The sequence below is a fragment of the Drosophila subobscura genome, chromosome E (genome assembly GCF_008121235.1).
Source record: "Drosophila subobscura isolate 14011-0131.10 chromosome E, UCBerk_Dsub_1.0, whole genome shotgun sequence".
NCBI lineage: Eukaryota > Metazoa > Arthropoda > Insecta > Diptera > Drosophilidae > Drosophila > Drosophila subobscura.
Genome location: NC_048531.1, coordinates 18326963 through 18346132, shown reverse-complemented (window position 1 = coordinate 18346132; position 19170 = coordinate 18326963). Strand labels below are relative to the sequence as shown.

The window sequence follows — 19170 nt, the reverse complement described above, 5'->3', positions numbered from 1 at the left end:
TAATAATTTCGCAGTACAATTACCCGCGCTCAAATCAAGAATGGAATGGTAAATGCAAATGCCCGGAGCTGCAGTCAGAGTTGGAATTGGCGTGGGGAAGAGAATGGCGAAGAGCGGTAGAGAGAAGCAGAGACTGGGCAGAGAGTGGGCAGAGCACGGCAGCGTGTGTGGAAGCTGAATTCGGCGCTTAAATTTAATCAACTTTCCCGTTGGTCGCTGCTGCTGCTGCTACCGACACCAATGGCCGATGTTCACGGTTTTGATGGTGCGGGGCTGGCTGGGGCTGGTGTGTTGTTCAATTATTGACGCTTCCACTCTCGCTGCTGACGCTGTCCTTCGCAGAAAAATAAAAGACAGAGCAAACTAACAGCAGACCAAAACCCCGAAACACACAAAAGCCGTAGCGGCAAATAAAACATGCACATGGCTTAAAACACACACAAGCAAACACAAACAAATAAACACAAGCACAAACACATGACACCGAAATGAAACGAAACGAGAGAGAGTGGTCCAAAAAGTGAAACACTGAGAAGAGTTCCCGTTCCCTTTTCACTTATGTTTTTTTTGTTGGCTGCTTCACAGTTTCGTGTCTCATTTTACAGTGGCACGACCTTTGAAATTAGAGTTCTGAAATTTTGTTTTCTGTTTGGTTTTTGTTTTTTTGTCCATCGTAGAGCTTGTCCATCGGTGTGTACTAGAACGACACACATACAAATGAGTCCTTGGCCGCAACGAGCTCCGTCCTCTCGGCCTGTGCGCGACCTCAGAGAAGTGCAGCAACAGAAGGAGCACCATGGCAGCCCAGCCCAGCTGAGGCGAGCAACCCACCAGCCCAGCAGCCATCAACGTGTCAGATAATTAGTGAAAACTGTCTGTGAAGAAATGTCTGTCTGTCGCCAGGTCCAACTGTCCGCACCAACATCTACATTCGCATACACAGCCGCATCCCCCACAGCCACATCCCCCACATCTATGCCCACGTCCAGTGGCAATGCCACGCTGTGTAAACCGAAGCCATGCACAATGGGATGGCAGTGGCAAAACTAGAGACAAAATGGAGATTTTACATATTTAAAGTAATATTTTAAGGCTGCCCCTAAGCGAAGAGCTTTTTGCTTTACTTTTTGCCTCCCACTTTTCTTCATTTTAAGCACTTATTGCCGGCTTCCATCCCATGGTGCAACTTGCTGTGCCTTTGGCCCAGATGAGACGCCGTCTGAAATGCAGGATGACAGTTTTACGACACACACACACATACACTCGTGCACATACGCATGCATATTCAGAACCCTGCTCTGCTCTGCTCTGCCCTGCTCTGCTCCATCTCTGCTTTGGCATGCAGTTGTCACTACAGTTACATCCGTGCTGTGCTGTGACAACCGTAGACGACATTGCCAGCGTTGCCTTTGCTGCTGCTTCTGCCTCGTGTTGGCTTCTGCTGCCTCTGCCTCGTGTTGGCTGCTGCTGTGGCTCAAGTTCAAATATGAGCTGTCTGCTGGGCAGGCAAGGGATCTCCTCCGGCACACCACGCCACCAAGCAACGTTTGGCCTTGAACCTTGACCCAACACACACCAGTTTGGGATCAATTTCGGGATCATTGAAATGAGAATGGGACTCCCATGGGGAATGCGTCGCACGCGGCTTGTTTATTTATCCAAGTTGGCCAGCCAACTAGTATTTATAGACGTTTCACAATCGAATCAGCAGGCAACATCAATCAGTCGGCTTCTGTAATGCCCCCCAGCAGACACCCCAGCCCCTACCCCCACCCAGCCTTGATTCATCATTGGCACAAATCAAACTATCAAATGGTGCGGCGGATGGTGTTGGCTTTGGAGGTTGATATAAACATGCTACAATCTGGGACTAAATATTTACACGTCGCGTTTGCTGTTTTCATTTGGTATTTACTTTGCCTCGCAAACGCCTTGCGGCTCCTGCCGCAGCACACTGGCCCCTGCCGCCTGCCCAGCCGCTGTTCTTTTGTTCAGCCACAGCGATTCCATTTCCATTTTGAATTCGATTCGCTTCGCTCCGCTTTCGCCTCGATTCGCTTCGATTGGTGTGTGGCTGTGGCTTGTGTTCATGCGTTTGGCATTTTCATGAATGGCCATCGGGTGGTGGGCGTTCGCCATTGTCTAGGCAGCCGCCACAACAAAAACAACAACGACAAGAACAACAAACAACAAGAACCAAAAGCAATTAAATACCTTTAACTTTTCCGGTTAATTTTGCTGTTTAATTTACTCGCACAATGCCATGTATACAGCGGAGTACTCGTGCACACAGCAGCAAAATACTTGTAGAGGGGAAATCAGGGGCAGAAATATTGCGTGTACGCATGGTGGCACACATAATTGGGGTATACCCAGTGGGGCACTGGCAGCATCGCAGGCATGTCCTTGCCCAGTGAAAGGGAAAGGTCAGCACAGAGACAGCAAGAGGGAGAGGGAGAGAGAGGGAGGGGGGGAGGGAGAAGGCAAAAAAATGAGGCTCGTTTTTCCATTAATTTCCAGTGAAAATCATGAGTGCCTTCGATTTCCGATACTCTTCCAAGCTGTGCGGGCAACACGATGATTCGATGATTTTGGGAAAACATTTAGCGAGAAAATTTGCACTAAAAAGTCCTGGAAGCAACTCGAAATTCCATACCAAAAGCCACTTGCCCACGTCTTGGTCTAAACGATTCTGTGTAAATAAATTACAAAATAATTTTTATTGCATTCTACTCGGAAAAGAGCAAAACACATTCGCTATGTTCCGCGGCAAATGCCTGACGCTGCAATATTTATATTGTTGTTGTTTTAAAGTGTTTCTCTGGGCGCTGCTCGGTTGCTGCTTCTGTTGTTGGTGTTGGTAATGGCGCCACATTTGTTCACGCAGCGACACAAACGGAGAAGGGGCTACGCGGCGGAGGGTTGCCTGGGGTGGCAGCACTCAAATGACAATCGATTTGCGAACGCAAAGAGCGTAAATACAAATCAAATATGCATTACACAATTGGCCACCTCCTGGTTGGGGTTTGCCCCCGGACTGGGTTGGATTGGTCTGTGGTCTGCTGTCGAGTGCACAGGCCTTGGCCCTACAGGCGCACAGCTAAAGTCCAACTACAACTTTTACGGGGAAAGTTCCAACGGGCAGAGAAGATTACTTTCGCTCCGCACTGCTGCTGTGGCTGCTGCCTATTTCTCTCTTAGTTATTTGTGCCAAAAACTTGCCTGTAAATTCTAATGACGCGGCTATGACTTGGCCTAGAGGAGAGGCAAGCGTGAGGCACAACATCAGGCAGGAAGGCGCCAACATCTGGTGTGGAAAGTTTCTCACGCATTTTTAGTACAATTTAATTGCAGGCGTTTAGCGGCTAGAGCCAGAGCCAGAGGCATGTGGCAGCAGGAGAGCTTATGTGTGTGGCTTCCCCATCCGTTATGCTATTAATTAGAACGCTCCCACACACAGCTACACCCACACCCACGCGAGACGGGCAAATTTATGGCTTTTTATCGCTGCAACAAGTTTATCTCGTCTTCCCGCTAACGGACGCTCATTACGAACCCAAAAATGTAGCCGTGGATGAGGAGAAACAGAAGAGGAGCAAAGGGGGAGCAGAGGGCTGCTCTTAATAGATGAATGGCGCTGCTAGGGCAGGGCTGGGATGCCCCCTGATTCCCTGTCGACTGCTGACTGCGCACAAAAAAATATCCATTCAGCCGAGAGTAAACAACATTTTCCCTCCCCTTTGTTTTTTCGCACAGATTTGTGGGTTTTGTGGAGCTACTTTTGGGCCAGACTGAGCTGCCAGTTAATATGCGGAAAATTGTTTAAGAATCCAAAGATCAAATAACAGACAGTAATTGAGTGCAGCGGGTGGATGGCTGCCTGCATTTTCCAAGAAATATTCGTGCATTATTCAAACATAATTCATTTTTGCTGCTGCCATTTTTGGTATTTTGCAGCTGGAAATGTTTTATTGTTAATTGGAATTTTTGTTGCATTTTAAGTGCAAATAAATACTTGCAGATCAACTCTAATTAAATCAAATAAACTTTAAAATGTTTTGCCCAAGTGCAATGATTAAATTTTCCCGAGCAATGAAATGCATCAATTATTTGTTCATCTAACAAACTTGTGCACATGCCACAAGGCGTTGTTTATGATGATTAAGCCAGAGCTTTTGCTTGCCACATATCAGAGGAGAGTGTCGGAGAAACAGCAGAGGGAAGGAGCATGAAAGTCACACACAAAAATCATTTATATTCGTCTTTTGCCTCGTGCAGTTGGAAATTGTTACCAAATCTAGTTTTTGCTATTTCTAAGCGAAATCTGAGCTTTCCCGACCGGCGGACATGTGAAGTAAGATAAATCGAATATCGCTGACACTTTATCGACTCCAAATTAATGATCTTTTTGGCACGTTTGCTGCTGGAAGTCAATTTGTGGCGCGTATCGAATATCGATTGGAGGTTCGTTCTTTCGCCCGGAGGCTGCCACTTGCTGGACACTCAAAAGCCACTTGACTGCGGCAAATTGCTGGCAAAATCAAATGCAATGAAAATTCAATTTCCACGCTTTATAGTCGCGCTTTCAGTTTCGCTTTTAGCAGTCCAATTGCCACATATGCCACATATTTACATTTTTACATACATATTTACATCACGTATGTACGTATGTACAAATCATGTGTGAAAGCGACACGAGTAATACATGTAGCAACGAAGAAAAGTCAGCCATTGGTTGTACCTTATCCCTTGGCTAACCCCAAGCCAGGGGCCCAGGGGCCACGGGTAGGCGCTGCCGCTTATCCTTGAGATATAAACTGACATTCAAGCAACTCGGGCGTATGCATAGCACTCACACAAACACACACATACACTCATAAAAGGGGAAAACACAAACACAAACATAAACATGGTGCAACCTTGCAACATGCGTTTGCCACCAAAGACATTTGCACTCTCTCTCTCTCTCCTTCCCTGCCTAGTTTTGTGTGCCCTGACATGTTGGCTTTTCAGTCAATTGCATTGACTAGAGATGGATGGATAGGTTTGAGGACCATTAAGGGGAGCATTACCAGCAGGAAAACGTTGCTAGAAATATGATAAAAATGCCACATTAATTCCGGCTGATTCGTGTCACGTAGCCTTTCGCTTAGGCGAAATTTGTGCAGCAAATGAGTTGAAAAAGTAACAAAAATTGAATAGAAATGATGTGAAAAAAAGATAAACGAGAGCAAGCAATGTGCAAAACCCATTTGTAAGCCTGCATTTGAAACCAGAATTTACGCGCCACAGATTAGCGTGTGTGTGGCACGTGTGGCAAGGCAAATCAACAGCTAAATCAACACGACAATCCCAACCCCACCCCACCCCAGCAGCAGCAGCTAAACTGTTCGCATTCAAAATGTAAAGCAATTAAATTAAATTGCATTTATGTATGTAATGCGCAAACTAAGGCAGGGAGAGGGAGAGCAAGCGAAAGAGAGTGAGAGAGAGGCAAACATGTGTCCTCTTTACGAGCTCCTCTTTTGTCTTGCCTCGCCGTCGTGTGAATGGTATCGCTGCTGTTCGCTGGTTGCTGCTCCTCCTCCTGCTGCGGCGTTTTTATTGAAATTAAATTGTTCGTGTTAAATTTCACTGCCACAAATTGTTGGCCAGCATGTGTGTCTCCCTGGCTCCTCTTCCGTGCGGACACACACACATGCACACTATGCGACCATGTTGCATGTTAGTCAATGTCACCTGCCCCTCATCTGCCCCATTTTGTGGCCTGCTGTCTCTGCGTGGCTGGTGGCAGGGTAGATATGTGCGAGCAATGTGGCTGGCCACGTTTGGTGCTGCCTCTCTCTGTCCGTAGCTGTCCGTAGCTGTCCGCTCTGTCCGTCTCTGCCTTTATATTTGGCCTCTAGAATGCCGAGAATGAGCAGCAGCAGCAGCATCCACTTTTAAAGACGAACTGCCTCATGCATATTCATGGCATAGGAGGCCATTTCTGGTGCTTGCTGCAATTAACTCAACAGGGGCTGTCCGCCACTTGAAGCACTCTTTAAGCCACGCAAAGAATGTGCGGACGGGGAATACCTTTATGAATGTCTAATGCCAGGCCATCCTGCAGGAATCCAGTCGCCACCTCACGCTGATGCTGCTGCGTGCGGCTTCCAGTTAGGACTTTGCTGATTGCTTGAAGGCTTCTTACTGCTCTTCCCCGCTGAGTGCCTAATGGCAATGTCCTGGAACTGGGTCATACCTTAAATTGTGTATTGCGCTGGCGGCCAAAAAACTTCAGCACAAGGCCGACACAGCGCAGCGCAACCAAGACAAAAAGTTGATCAAACGAGGGAAATTCTTTAAGCTAAGGAAGTGACTTGCATTCTCATTAAAATTTAGCCAAATTTGGGTAAACTTTAAACAAACTATTCCCAAATAAGCTACGAAGCTGCTTGGGTTATCCAATCATTAATAAATCCAAATATCACCCACCCAAAAGTACATTTCTCCCAGTCAAAACTCTGCTGTATCTCCGCTCAAATGCCAAACACAATTGGCTATCTATTGCTCCTCGCTATTATTTGACTTTCATTGAGAGCAAATTGCACTTGCTGTTGATTTTGCGTAATTGAAATTCTGGTTCTAATTCGAATACGAATACGAATACGGAGGGGATGTGCCTTGCCTTGCCGCAATTTTAAGCTGCAGCCAAAATTCTTGTTGATTTACGAATTTCCCTGACACTGGCGTTGTGGCGTTGATGTTTGCTGTGGCTTTTTGTTTGATTAAATATTTGCTTAATTTGCGGTTAAATTGCAGACTCAACTCCTCTTCTTTGAGTGTCCTTGAGTGGCTTTCCCCTTGGCTTGAGTCTCCCCCCTTTTAATGCTAATTTGCATTTTGTCTGCCAGCCTCTGCTCGCAGCCAATTGAATTACACAAAAAATAGTTACCCAAAGACAAGAGAGAGAGAGAGAGAGAGAGCAGCAGCCGAGTGCTGCCTGTCGGTTGGCTAATTTAATGTGGCACAATTTTCCGCTCATTTTGCGGCTTTTTATGCAGCCAGCCAGCCCGGAGGAAGCTGTGGGCGTGGGAGTGGGAGTGGGGCAGAGGGCTGGCTGGCTGAAGGCAAAGATCAATACAGGTCATGCGATTTATTAGCCAGCCGCAATTTGCATTTAATATGAATGCTTCTCATGATTTATTGACCAATATCCTGTGCGTTCTGCATAAGGCATAAACATTATCCTCCCCCGATGGCTGAGCGCTCATCAATTAAGCAGCCAAAATGCGCAATGCAAATCTCAATGGGGAGAAAATGGAAATGGGAAAATGTCAATGTCAGTTTAGCCTATTTAAAAATCAAATCAACACAAAGCCGGGGGGACAGAGCGAAGACCACAGAATGCGATGCTTCAGCCTTTGCTCCTGCTCGTATTTCATTTTGGCCCCAGGGCGGGCTTTGCTTTTGCCAAATCAATGGGAAACTTGTGTATATTTTTTGCCATCTCCATACAGTCTGTGGCATGCTGCAGAGCTGGAGCAACCTCTAATATATGGCGCCGCGACATATATCGATGATTAAGGAGTCCGTCCGCTGTCCGCCTTTGTTCGTGCGTGAAAGAAGTTCCTTGGAGCGGCAGAAAAAATCGCATAAACCCGGTGCCATGTACAGATTTACACATGTATGTCTTTATGTACATTTTTATGTATTATTTATCCAGCCAACACAATACAATATGTTGCCAAATACATGCCACAGACGCACGAACAGCGTACATGTACATACATATGTAAATATGTATGTAAATATGTATTTATGTATGTACATATGTATACGTACATCCCAGCACCTTTAAACATCTGCCATATTCCCACACACAACAAAAAGCGTCGTCTCCCAACATTTGAGGAGCATTGGTGCTCGGTCAGGCGCATTTGCCAGCTTCAAGGCCCACAGCCGTCAGCCGGAATCATACGCAAAGGAACACACACACACACACACAAACACACACACATAAATATTTATTTTGCAAGCCCAAATGTAGGCCCATGCACAGATTTTCATAAAGAAAACTTTCAAATGAGTTTCCATTGAAACGCCCTAATGCCAAATTAAGGCATGCCGCCGCCTGCACCCGTTGCGTTGCTGGTCCGAAACCATCAGCAAGTTTATGTGGCAGAAAATGAGACGTCAGACATGTGTCACATGCACACAAACACACACACACACACACCAGCACACACACATGCAGTAGAAGCCGGAAAATTCCTGTAAAAAAAGAGCTTATAATGAACGGCCACAGCCAACAGCTTAAGCCATCCATCGGCAGAAAAAGTTTCAAGTCTTATTTTGTTGTATTTTTTTGGTTGCTACGAGAAAGTTGCCCCTACGACGACATGTTGGCTTCCCCCAATCACCTCGGCAGCAGATAGTTAGTATCTACCATAAGCCCCCCAAAAAGTAGCTACCCAAAAATCTGATGTGTCCATCTTCATCATCATTTCTTGTGCAGAAATTCAAGCCTTAAATGGTTCGGCTCCAGATGAAGTGGCTGTCCGGAACAGTCCGAATAACTCGCTCGACTCTACCCAATAAGCAAATTAAAAGTGCGTGTAATGGAAACTAAGGAAAAAACTCCGTTTGAAGTTGGGTCACAAGGGTACAGGGAAGGGGAAAAGGGAAAACCAACAAAAGGTGAAACGAAATCGACCATATTCGAAATTGCCTTTATTTATTTTCATCCTTCTAATTCCTTTTAAGCTTCATTTTCTGTGTTTTTTTTCACTCTTTCCTTGGGCAAGAGAGACAAATTGGTTCCAAATGGGCTGTAGGTCGATAAGTAAATATATGAATGTACGAGGTAGCTCTTAGCCCCGAACTGAGGTGATTTCTCTTGTATAAACACCTTAATCACATTTCACTTCAAAGAACCAACAATTGGCTGGCTGGCTGGCTGGCTGCTGTGTTTATGCTCCAACTAAGCGTTTGTTTATCTGTAAATGTATATGCTCTATGTACAATTTATTTAGTATATAAATGTGCTAGATGTGTACACACGCACACCTGATTTGTTTTTATAGTTTTGTGGGCGCCCTGCTGCCTGACAATTAATTGTGCATTAATTCTAATTAAGCCCATCTTGCGGCTGGCAGACATACGCCGCTTGCTGAATGTGTGTTGGGTTGGTCCTTTTCGGTGTAAGTCTTTCAATTAGCCGAGTAAGAGATTCCACAATCAATTTAGAGCTGCAGATACAACATCGAAATGTACTTATCGTGCGACAGTCAGACACAGTCTATGCTTATGATTTATCTGTGCTGCCACAAATCTGACATACTTTGAGGCACCACCACTCATGCAGCACACACACACACAGACACAGAGGTACTCAGAGTTGAGTTGGGCAGCGGCAACAGCTTCAACTTGTTGACGTTAGCCCAGCATCCCTGGCACTCCCCCAAGTGCTTGTGAGTGGGTGGGAGCAACAACAAAAAAGGCATTGGGACTCAACAAATTGTTGAATGTACATACACACGCACACACACATACATATATACCCTATCTCTCTCTCCTTTTTCTTGCTCTGTCTGTGTGTGGGCGAATTTATATTATTTTTCCCTTCTTTACTTTTGCATGGGCAGAAAGCAACACAGCGGGCAGAATGAGAGACTTTCGAGTGTTGGACTAACTGTTTGCGGCATGACATGCCAGAGCCCAAGGTCCAGGGTATATTAATAATAAGGTAAAGCCGTAACGCACTTCTGGTCGCATAATTTGGCTGCCCGTTTCCATCTGCTACAGGGCGACCCAACCTTGCCAAAGCTCGACCCCCGTGCCTGGGTGCCTGGTGCCAGGGAGATGGAACCGAGCCTCCGCTGGAATACAGGGAACGAAACAGCGTGGGCAGTGCAAAAGGAGAGACTCAAAGAATACCGGAACGAAACACGCCTGTTTCACCCTGCCCTGCCCTGCCCAGCCAGCCCGCCTGCCTACTGAAACGTTAAAGAGCAAATAAATGTCTCGAGGCAAACAAAACGAAAAAGATGAAGCAGAGAGGCTGAGTCTGGGCTGAGAGGGGCTAGAAAGAGCCGCAAAACTCCATGTACAGACATGCTCCTATACATAGCACATACATTCATGCATACATACGTATGTATATGTATGCATGGCGATGCTCAAAGTAAAACATGGGCTGATGTTCTTGTTACCGTTACATTTCGGGTACTACTCCAAAAGAGTCAGAGCAGGACGGGACACTCGGGGAATACTCCGAAAAAAGAAACGCAGAGAGCTGGTGGCGTAGCTAACGGTACGCAACAGAGGGGCTCTGTATTTTTGTTGCTTTCCTTTTTACGATTCTTCTTTGAGCAATTTTTATGCCGTTAATTCTCGTCTCATCGCAAAAATTTGATTATGTTTTTCTTTTCTGAGGGGTTTTATGTTTTTTCAAATACTCACCTTCTTGTTGCTGCCTCGTTTGATGCGTATCCTCCTTTTTGGCTATTTATTTATCATTTTTATTAAATTTCTTCACTTTTTTTTGGCTTTGCCATTTATTTATTCAACTATTTTTGTTGTTGTTGTTGGGCAGGCTGTTGAATCTTTGATGAACTCTGCCACACAGAACTCACACACTCACAAACACACGATTGGTTGTCTCTCTTTGGCACGGGGAGCCCGCGTCGTGTGAATTCTCGCCAAACACTGAAACGGCAGTTCCAGCCGAAAACAGAAGCAAGCCCCGTACAGTTGTCTGTCTCTGCTAGATGTTTGCCGTAGCATATTCCGTTACATTGACGTTTTGTGCAGACGAAACGGCACCAAGAGAGAGAGAGAGCGAGAACAGAGAAAGAACGGGGCGCAATAACAGCACTGTCTCTGCTGCTCGCGTTAACAGTGCTCTGTTACTCTCTGGGTATTGGGTCAGTGCTAACAGCGATTGCATTACGAGCAACCTTTATCCAATCTGGCTAGCCTTTAGTCTCTTATTTATATGCTGTTGCATATTTGAAGCTCCCCCACACAACCCCTTGCACAAGGAGCATCTGTTTTCCATCACACGCATGAGTGTGTGTGTGCTCCTGTGCGAGGAGTGGGTGGCACTGGGAATGTGTGGCGCAAACTGTTTACGAGCCATGCTGCTAAGTAGTCCTGTAGTTTCTGCGTGTGTGTGTGTGCGGGGAGCGTTTTATGGGTCCTGCTTCCGCCACCCGAGCGGAAAAAATCTTACTTCAGGCTTTGCACACACAAGCACACAAATACACAGAGAGTGGGAATATGCAAAACGGTTGCTTATGTTATTATAGGCAACCGCATGCTTGGCATACAGCGTGGGTGGGTAGTTGGGGTTCGCTTTTTATGCGTTTATTTAAAGAAACCATAAAAACTATAAGGAAATATGCCGCACACTTTCCCAAGCACATGTGGCCCGAGAGTTCCAGGAGAGCAAACCAGGGAATACACAGGGAGCCCATCAGCACGTTTATGCAGTGTCCGTGGGTAATGTTCTTCGGCCAACTATCGCTGTGGAGCTTGTTGGGAGTGCAATTAGATATCGTAGAATTCGCTTACACCGCACTTCGCTCAAATGTTTGTTTGATTAGCGTTAGTCAGAACCTCTAACTTTAGTTGAAGCTGCTTACGCGTCTAGACTACGACTGAGTGAGACACACAACAATGCCGCCACACGAGGCTGAAACTGGATACTGCCACTGTAAGTGCCACTGCTGTCACTGTTAAGTGCCAGAGCAGAAGAGCAGCCTTGAGACTGTCGGCTTAACAGCGACACTTCTGTTAACAGAGATGTCCTAAAAAGTTGGCCAATAGGTCAGTTACACTGCAGTGCCAAGCGCACCAGCAATGCGTTCTGGCATTTGACGCAGCGCTGAACAGTTTTTTGCCTGTTAAGAAATTCATTTTCATTAACAGCCACTGAGAGAAATAGTCGTGTTTATTCTGTCAATTACAGCTGCGGCTCATCATTGAGCACCACTGGCTCGCCATCCAGCTTGCGTATGGTGGGCAGCCGTTTGATGCACTCCACACGCCACGAGGCATCGTCCAGGCCCTCGGAGAGGGGATTACCCACAACAACCAGATCCTCCAGCGACTCTATTTCCGCCAGTCGATTGAATTCGGACCAATCCTTGATCAAATTGTTGCTTATGTACAGCACCTTCAGGCATTTGAGCGTGGTGAGGCCTTTGATTTTCTCTATGAGATTGTAGCTGAGCCACAGCTCCTCGAGGGTCTCGGCAACGGCTTCCTAGGGTGGGGAATAGACAAACGCACAAGTGGAGGATTTATCAATGTCTTTGCTCTACCCACCAGACCCGATATCTGCTTGATATAATTGCGCGAGAGGGACAACACCTTGAGGCACTTCATGCCGGACAAACCAAAGATCTTCTCAATCATATTCGTGGACATGCTAATGCGCCTGCAAAAGGGAAACAATTCGTTATGTGTCAGGGTATTGATGCGTCTCCACCAATCTCACTCGCACTGCACCAGGGTGCCCAGTGTGGTGTCCATTTTCTCGATGGGCGGCCACTGGAACTGCAAATCAATGTCCTTGGCTGTCAGAGAATTCTGCTGCTCACGGTCCTCCCAACGTTTGAGAGCCTCCTTAATTGTCGTTGCTTTGGACATGCCTAAACTTTACGAATTTTCACTTTTATCCACTGAAAGGCAAAGGAAATTTGTGGCAACTAAACAATCAAAGCGGTTGCCAAGGGCAACGGGAAAGGACTTTACATATTTGTTGGAAATACAATCGTGTATTTGAAAGATAATTGATTATTAAGATACATTCATTAGTTTATACAGAAGGAGGAGTTTGTACGCCAGGCTGGGATCATCCAGCAGGTGGAGTTTTGTTGCTTAACGACGGTCCGTCTTGCCTGTGCCACGCTTGCCGGAGTACAAATGACGCGGCTTCTTGGTACCAATGAAACGATCGGCCTCGCCCTTGAGTCCCCAGCCCATGGTGACCTTCTTGGCAATGTCGTGACGGGCCTTCAGCTGAGCCTTCTTGCGGATGGCGAGGTTCTTGATGCCCAGCGTGTCGCGTGTTGGCGCACGCTTGATGGGCTTGCCGGTTGACTTGACAATCGCCGATTCCTCCTTGTCGAGCAGCGGCACCTTGGGGTTCTTCTTGGAGCCAACGGCCACAACGCCGCGACGCAGATCCACCACAGACTTGGTAAAGTTGGCCGTCTTGCTGCCGGACATGTCCACGCCCAGGCCTTCCATGGTCTGGACCAGCTTGTTGACCGAACGATCGCGCACCTTTGGCTGCTTGTTTCGTGGGATGATCGGCTTGTTCTTTCTGGCAGTGAGACGCTTCTCGTCGCGCAGCTCGAAACGTTTGCCTCGGATCTGCTTGGCCATTTCGCGAATCTCCTTGAGGGTCTCGTCCATCGACATGTCTGGCACGGCGTAGACGCCGCTCTCCTCCCGCAGTCCCTCGGCTCGCTCCAGCTCCTCCAGCTTCTCGAAAATGTCGGGATCGATGTAGTCGGCAATGTTGCGTCCCTGCCAGAACTCGGGTATCACATCGTAGCGCTCCTCCTCGGGTATCTCGCTGTAGTTCTTCTTCAGGTCGAGCGTGTAGTCGTCGCCCATCTCCTCCTCGATCTCCTTCTCCAGCTTGCGCTTGCGCTCGGCCTTCTCGGCGTTCTTTTCGAGACGGGACAGAGCCTGGTCGGGAATGCAGGGTGCGCGCACCTTCTCGTCACGCGGCGCAGGCATGGCCACGTGCAGGCGATTCAGAATGTTGTCCACCTTCTTGGTGCGCATCTTCTGGTCCACGCGATACGACAGCAGACGCTCGCAGGCCTCGGTCTTCACCTCCATGACGCCAGTCTCTTGCACGGTGGACATGAGGATGACCGGCACGTTCTTGTCTTCCTGCAGCTTTGTGATTATCGCCTGCCTCTCCTTGGGCAGCTCCTCTGGCATCAGAATGTCGACCTTGTTGATGGCCAGAATCAAGGGCTTGTTGGTGAACAGCGGCTTGATGCTCTCGAACAGGGCCACCTGCTCCTCCAGCGAGTGGCCGCACTGCTCCGAAATGTCCATGAAGTACAGCACGCAGGCGCGCAAATGGGCAAGCGCCGTAATGGCCTGCATCTCGATCACATTACGCTCCTCGAGCGGGTGATCCAGAATGCCGGGCGTGTCTATCACCTGCCAGCGCAGGTATTTGTAGTCTGTGTGGCCCACGTACAAGGATTTGGTGGTGAAGGCATAAGGCTGCACCTCGACATCGGCGCGTGTGATCTTGTTAATGAACGAGGACTTGCCCACGTTGGGGAAGCCGCAGATGATGATGGTGCGCGAGTAGGGATCAATGGTGGGCATACGCGACAAATGCTGACGCACCTGCTCCAGATACTGCAGGTTGGAGGCCTGACGCTTCAGAATGGTGGCCATGCGACCAAGGGCAGCCTTCTTCAGCTGCTTGCAACGATACAGCGAGTCGCCGTACTTCAGCAGACGCACATAGTCCTTGGCCACGCTATGGAAACCAAAAGTTATGAAGGGATTCAGTGGTAAGGGGGCTTGAGGTGGTACTCACGTGTCTACCAAATGCCTGGCTGTGTTCAGCTGTCCCAGGGCCAATTTGTAATGGTCCTTGTCGTACAGCACGTTCATCAGATCTGCATAGAATGGATGCACATCGTCCAACTTGGGGAAATCCTGTATGATCTGCGACAGACGATCGTGGAAATTCTGTTGCGTGTATTTCACCTTGCGCGTGTAGAACGCCCGAATTCTCGATATCTTGTAGCCCTTGTGGACCACTGTGGGCGTCTTGCGCTGTGTCTTCGACAGCATAATGTCGATAAAGTCCTAAATGACGAATAGTTTAACATTATTTACTTGTTGCGCATTTGTAAACACCTTCACAGTGAGGTTATGTCGACTCCCTCGGGGGTGCTCCGCTGGACATAACAAACAAAACAAGGATATACCCTCACTTACCTTGGCTGGCGGAACCACCATTATCTTTTTGAAGTTGTACAAACTCATTTTGTACGGTTTTATTTATTTTCCACGGATAAAAAAGGAAAATAAATGCGAATCTTGACAAAAACACCACGCGGTGTCTGCAATCGATTCGAAAAAGAGCGATTACCGATCAAATATATCGTATGAACCTCAGAAGTATGGCCAATTTTCTAAATTCAATAAGACTTCAGCACTAAGCATATAGTTTTATACGATTCATTCAATTTGATATTCTATTTAATGTTAGAGGCAGGATAAGACTCTCAGCACTAAGCATATTTTTATACGATTCATCAATCAATTCTCCACAAGATTGGCTAGCTTTCCATCAAGGATTTACATGGATTCTTTACAAAATAAGTTGCAATCTAAATTGCAATTGTTAAGAATTAGAGCTCACATGTGTTTGCAGTGCTGCCACTCCGCTGGAATTCTAACCAAGTGGCATATCTATGTCTTCATCAATTTGCTTTATTTTGATATTCTATTATATATTACAGAAAGGGTACGACTCTCAGCACTAAGCATATAGTTTTATGCGATTCATCAATCAATTCTCCACAAGATTGGCTAGTTTTCCGTCAAGGATTTACATGGATTCTTTTACAAAAGAAGTTGCAATCTAAATTGCAATTGTTACGAATTATAGCTTACATGTGTGTGCAGTGCCACCCCGCTGGAATTCTAACCAAGTGGCAATGCTATTGCGCATTTAGTTCACAAAAATGCGTACAATAATTAAAAAATATTGTTTAAAATGGTACAGATGATCATAAATAAACAAAAGAAAATAATAGTAAACTAATAGAAACTTGTATTTGAAAGTTACTAGAAAATAGTGCAAAAATTAATCGGAAAGCAAGTCAGTGGCATTTGCCAATTTCAAAACATAAACAAAATGGATACGCAATCATCATCGTCTTCGCCTTATCTTCCACAAAAGAACAAATCCTGCAAATGCTCAGTGAAGTGCCTGCAGGGTTTATGCAGCCGACGGTTCCACCTTCACCCGCTCCACCGCCATTCAAGAAGCTCGGAGTGCTCGTCGACGCGGATGACATTATCGACGCCTAAGGAAGCCACGGCCAATAGGAGCAGCAACAACAACAACTACATAAACAGCACCCAGTCCTATCTGTGCGCCGAGTGCCGACGCACGCTGCCCACCGCCCACCTGTTGGATCTGCACATTGCCGAGCAGCATGACTTCTACTTTGCCGCCAGCGTGGAACGCGGTGATAAGCCGATGTTCGCCTGCTACCTGGAGGAGTGCGGCAGCAAGTTTCACACGCCGCGACAGCGCAAGGACCACTGCATCACGGCGCACAAGTTTCCGGTCAACTATCGCTTTGACCAGGATCACGGCAACGGCCACGGCAAGAGCAAGCACAAGAAGAGCGACGAGTCCTCCATGGAGGTGGATGAGCTGTCGGCTGCTGGCCGCAAGAGTGTGCCTTACATCAAAGCCTTCTGTTTTGGCCACAATACAATGCGCACGTTCAACACGCGGAAGGAGCGGCAGTCGGGTGACACGCTGGAGGATGTGCAGGACATGAAGAACGCCCTGGAGGACATTCTCGATTAGATTTACATAACTATTTATTTTGCGAATGAAGCAGCATTATAAGATAAACATATAGAGTTAATTTCCGTGCACATGAGCATCATCCATCATTTCGCCTTTGGGCTAGCCCTGTAATAATAAAAAGAAGAATTTTATTATTGAAGCCGGCATTGTGCTTCCTCTTTCCTCTCGCCAGATGGACTTAAAACTTACTTTCCCGTGTTGGCGTTTATGTAGTGATATGCCACCACCAGCAGGAATAGAAACACGCCCAGCACGTTGGAGAAAATAGCCAATTGCACGTCGGTAATCATTTTGTAATCTAAAAGAATGTTGTAAACACGAAAAATTGATGAGAAACGCCTGCAAACCAGTGACACGTCATGGGTGCGCGGAAATATCTATTTTGTCACATTCCCAAAGCAGTCTTTGGGTGAAATATGTTGCGTGGGGTCTTCGCTGTCACTTTACACTAAGTTATAGCAGTTAATTTGGTTGTTACAGTTAGTTTTTTACCTTTTTATGGGCGAAAAACGAGCGGCCGGGTTTTTGTGTACAATTATTGAAAGTATCGATAGCAAGCGATAGTGTATCGATGTGTGTGTTGAAACTGGTAGTGCTGCCAAACTGCTAAATTGGTGCTGGAAAACGTTCAACGCTATTCAAATAATTTAAATTATATTAAATAAACGCAAACGAAGCGTTTCCGAGTCTGAAATGACTTTAAATAGCTGCAGCGGTAAACACTCGCTTGCTATATATAGCCCTTAAGTGGTAATCTGTCTGTTTTGATCAATACAACGACTGCCCTCAGTTATTTGTGCACCTATCGGCGTTAAGGAATCTTCAAAGCGACAATTAGTTAATTGTTTTCGTCATCACACACACAAATGGAAGGAGTTTCAGTTGCACAAGGATACCCAACGCTGGCAGTTACATTCGGGAGTGGATAATGGCGCGACTTTTGCTGCTGGACATCTTCCAATGGTTCGCAATTCTCATTGGTTTGACCTCCTACCGATTTCGCGCCGATCGCCTCATTCAAACGCGTCTCACCCGAGGCTACACGTTGATCGTTAATGTCATTCTGGTGGCACTGCTGCCGGTGGTTGTGGTTGCGACCAAAATCTCCTGGGTGGACATGTGGCTGCCGAGTTATATGTGGCTCACGCCGATCGTTCTTTACGTCGTGAACTACGCGGTCATCGTCCAGACTCTGATCTCTCGCGGACAGCGGGACAGCTTACTGATGGAGCTGCATCGTTTGATTGTGCAACTCAACGGGGAGATGGAGCGAGCTGGCAAGCAGATGAGTGCAAAGCTGCGCAGACTGTTCTATGTGAAATCCCTGACCCTGACTTACCTTTTCCTCTGCTATGTGCTGGGCGCCTGTCTGCACGATGGCCGATTCACGCTGCCCATGTGGCTGGCCTCGGTGCTGCTCAACAATGGCTACACCATCCTCATTGCCACGCCGCATCTGTACTTTGTGTCCTTCTGGCATGTGGCGCTTGGATACGATTTCGTGAACCAGCAGCTGGCGGAGCTCATTGCCACGCGCTCGCCCCTGGCCGCTGGCTATGCGGAGGAGCTGCGCAGCCTGTGGTCGCTGCACGCCAGACTCAGCCGCATGGCGCACAAGTTAAACAGAATCTACGGTCGTCAGATGTTGGCTTCACGCTTCGATTTCGTCGCTTTTACCATCATCAACAGCTATCTGGGCATCATCTTCTCGCTGAGCGAACCCGCGCCCTTCTATGCGAAAGTGTATGGCGCTCTGCTGTGCTCCACGCGCACGATGGACTTTTTTATGACCGATTATATCTGCGACTTGGTGGCGCGGTATCAGAGCAAGCCGCAGCACAACATCAGCGAGGGAATCATGCGCAGGGAGGTGGGTGGCTGCCAAATCTCACTGCGAGCTTCCACTAACCATTTTCGTGTCTTCAATTTGCAGCTCAGCTCGTTTGTGATCTATCAGCAAAGCATGACACTTAATTTAAAGGTTTGCGGTCTGTTCCCAGTCAATCGCAAGGAGTGGCTCAACATGATGGGCGCCATTCTGTGTCACTCTGTGCTGCTGCTGCAGTATCATCTGATGATGTCCACTAAGCGGGAACTATAATAGCAATAATACAACTACAAGTTGGTTTAATTGTTCTACTTATAACTAAATTTATTAGTAGTTTCTTATCCCGATCTCTGGTTGTCAGTCAAAATTTGCTTCAAATTGAATTTCAAATTCAAATTCAGCAGATTCGATTGCAGATAAGCGATAAGTTTATCGAAGTGCGTGTTCTAGTGCTGCAAAACGTTCTTTTTGCATATTCAAATCCAATTTCAATTAAAAGTTATAATTTATTATTGTTGTTTTTTTTCCATGGTCATCTTAGAAAATAATTAAAAATACTTTATGCATTGAGTACTTAGTGTCTAATTTATGGTAATACTTATTTGCTGTTGCGCATGACGCGTCACTCTCTTTTCTTGTGCTGCTCTACAGAAGGTCACTTCTTTGTGATAATTATAAATTAAATTTCTATTAAAATTCCTTAGCAAAATAATACAATAAATAACATCACACAGATGTCTCTTGCCATTGT

General features: G+C 46.7%; 6 protein-coding genes across 7 annotated transcripts in view; 2 read left to right on the top strand and 4 right to left on the bottom strand.

The window, feature by feature from the left end:
• LOC117890654 overlaps positions 1-10679 on the bottom strand; it is a 61998-nt gene extending 51319 nt beyond the window's left edge. For both annotated transcript variants that reach the window (XM_034795621.1, XM_034795622.1), the window contains exon 1: positions 10447-10679. The gene's annotated coding sequence lies outside the window, so the exon portion shown is untranslated. The remainder of the gene's footprint in view (positions 1-10446) is intronic.
• A 1271-nt stretch (positions 10680-11950) lies between these two features.
• LOC117890647 (dynein light chain 1, axonemal) lies at positions 11951-12675 on the bottom strand. Its single transcript, XM_034795600.1, has 3 exons — positions 12488-12675; positions 12316-12427; positions 11951-12253 (listed from the first exon to the last, which is right to left on the bottom strand). The coding sequence occupies exons 1-3, from the start codon at positions 12637-12639 to the stop codon at positions 11951-11953; spliced, it is 567 nt and encodes a 188-aa protein (XP_034651491.1). The 5' UTR covers positions 12640-12675.
• Positions 12676-12747: 72 nt separating this feature from the next.
• LOC117890646 (nucleolar GTP-binding protein 1) lies at positions 12748-15142 on the bottom strand. Its single transcript, XM_034795599.1, has 3 exons — positions 14977-15142; positions 14570-14844; positions 12748-14509 (listed from the first exon to the last, which is right to left on the bottom strand). The coding sequence occupies exons 1-3, from the start codon at positions 15022-15024 to the stop codon at positions 12871-12873; spliced, it is 1962 nt and encodes a 653-aa protein (XP_034651490.1). The 5' UTR covers positions 15025-15142; the 3' UTR covers positions 12748-12870.
• Positions 15143-15702: 560 nt separating this feature from the next.
• LOC117891432 (protein lethal(2)k10201) lies at positions 15703-16720 on the top strand. Its single transcript, XM_034796904.1, has one exon. The coding sequence runs from the start codon at positions 15902-15904 to the stop codon at positions 16586-16588; it is 687 nt and encodes a 228-aa protein (XP_034652795.1). The 5' UTR covers positions 15703-15901; the 3' UTR covers positions 16589-16720.
• On the bottom strand, positions 16585-17182 carry LOC117891433 (dolichyl-diphosphooligosaccharide--protein glycosyltransferase subunit 4). Its single transcript, XM_034796905.1, has 3 exons — positions 17084-17182; positions 16781-16889; positions 16585-16696 (listed from the first exon to the last, which is right to left on the bottom strand). The coding sequence occupies exons 2-3, from the start codon at positions 16879-16881 to the stop codon at positions 16675-16677; spliced, it is 123 nt and encodes a 40-aa protein (XP_034652796.1). The 5' UTR covers positions 16882-16889; positions 17084-17182; the 3' UTR covers positions 16585-16674.
• A 337-nt stretch (positions 17183-17519) lies between these two features.
• Positions 17520-18692, top strand: LOC117889874 (putative gustatory receptor 59b). The gene is made up of 2 exons (XM_034794383.1): positions 17520-18461; positions 18525-18692. The coding sequence occupies exons 1-2, from the start codon at positions 17520-17522 to the stop codon at positions 18690-18692; spliced, it is 1110 nt and encodes a 369-aa protein (XP_034650274.1).
• Positions 18693-19170: the final 478 nt, after the last annotated feature.

What these genes read in the sequence shown, in the direction of transcription:
- LOC117891433 (XM_034796905.1), bottom strand. Translation starts at nt 16,881, where the DNA reads ATGATTACCGACGTGCAATTGGCTATTTTCTCCAACGTGCTGGGCGTG. An exon ending in ATAAACGCCAACACGGGAAA is followed by an intron (nt 16,697 to 16,780) that starts GTAAGTTTTAAG and finishes TTATTATTACAG; the next exon opens with GGCTAGCCCAAAGGCGAAAT.
- LOC117891432 (XM_034796904.1), top strand. Translation starts at nt 15,902, where the DNA reads ATGGATACGCAATCATCATCGTCTTCGCCTTATCTTCCACAAAAGAAC.
- LOC117890646 (XM_034795599.1), bottom strand. Translation starts at nt 15,024, where the DNA reads ATGAGTTTGTACAACTTCAAAAAGATAATGGTGGTTCCGCCAGCCAAG. An exon ending in TGGTGGTTCCGCCAGCCAAG is followed by an intron (nt 14,845 to 14,976) that starts GTAAGTGAGGGT and finishes TTCGTCATTTAG; the next exon opens with GACTTTATCGACATTATGCT. An exon ending in GCCAGGCATTTGGTAGACAC is followed by an intron (nt 14,510 to 14,569) that starts GTGAGTACCACC and finishes TGGTTTCCATAG; the next exon opens with CGTGGCCAAGGACTATGTGC.
- LOC117890647 (XM_034795600.1), bottom strand. Translation starts at nt 12,639, where the DNA reads ATGTCCAAAGCAACGACAATTAAGGAGGCTCTCAAACGTTGGGAGGAC. An exon ending in GGCACCCTGGTGCAGTGCGA is followed by an intron (nt 12,428 to 12,487) that starts GTGAGATTGGTG and finishes TCCCTTTTGCAG; the next exon opens with GCGCATTAGCATGTCCACGA. An exon ending in TCAAGCAGATATCGGGTCTG is followed by an intron (nt 12,254 to 12,315) that starts GTGGGTAGAGCA and finishes TCCCCACCCTAG; the next exon opens with GAAGCCGTTGCCGAGACCCT.
- LOC117889874 (XM_034794383.1), top strand. Translation starts at nt 17,520, where the DNA reads ATGGCGCGACTTTTGCTGCTGGACATCTTCCAATGGTTCGCAATTCTC. An exon ending in AGGGAATCATGCGCAGGGAG is followed by an intron (nt 18,462 to 18,524) that starts GTGGGTGGCTGC and finishes TTCAATTTGCAG; the next exon opens with CTCAGCTCGTTTGTGATCTA.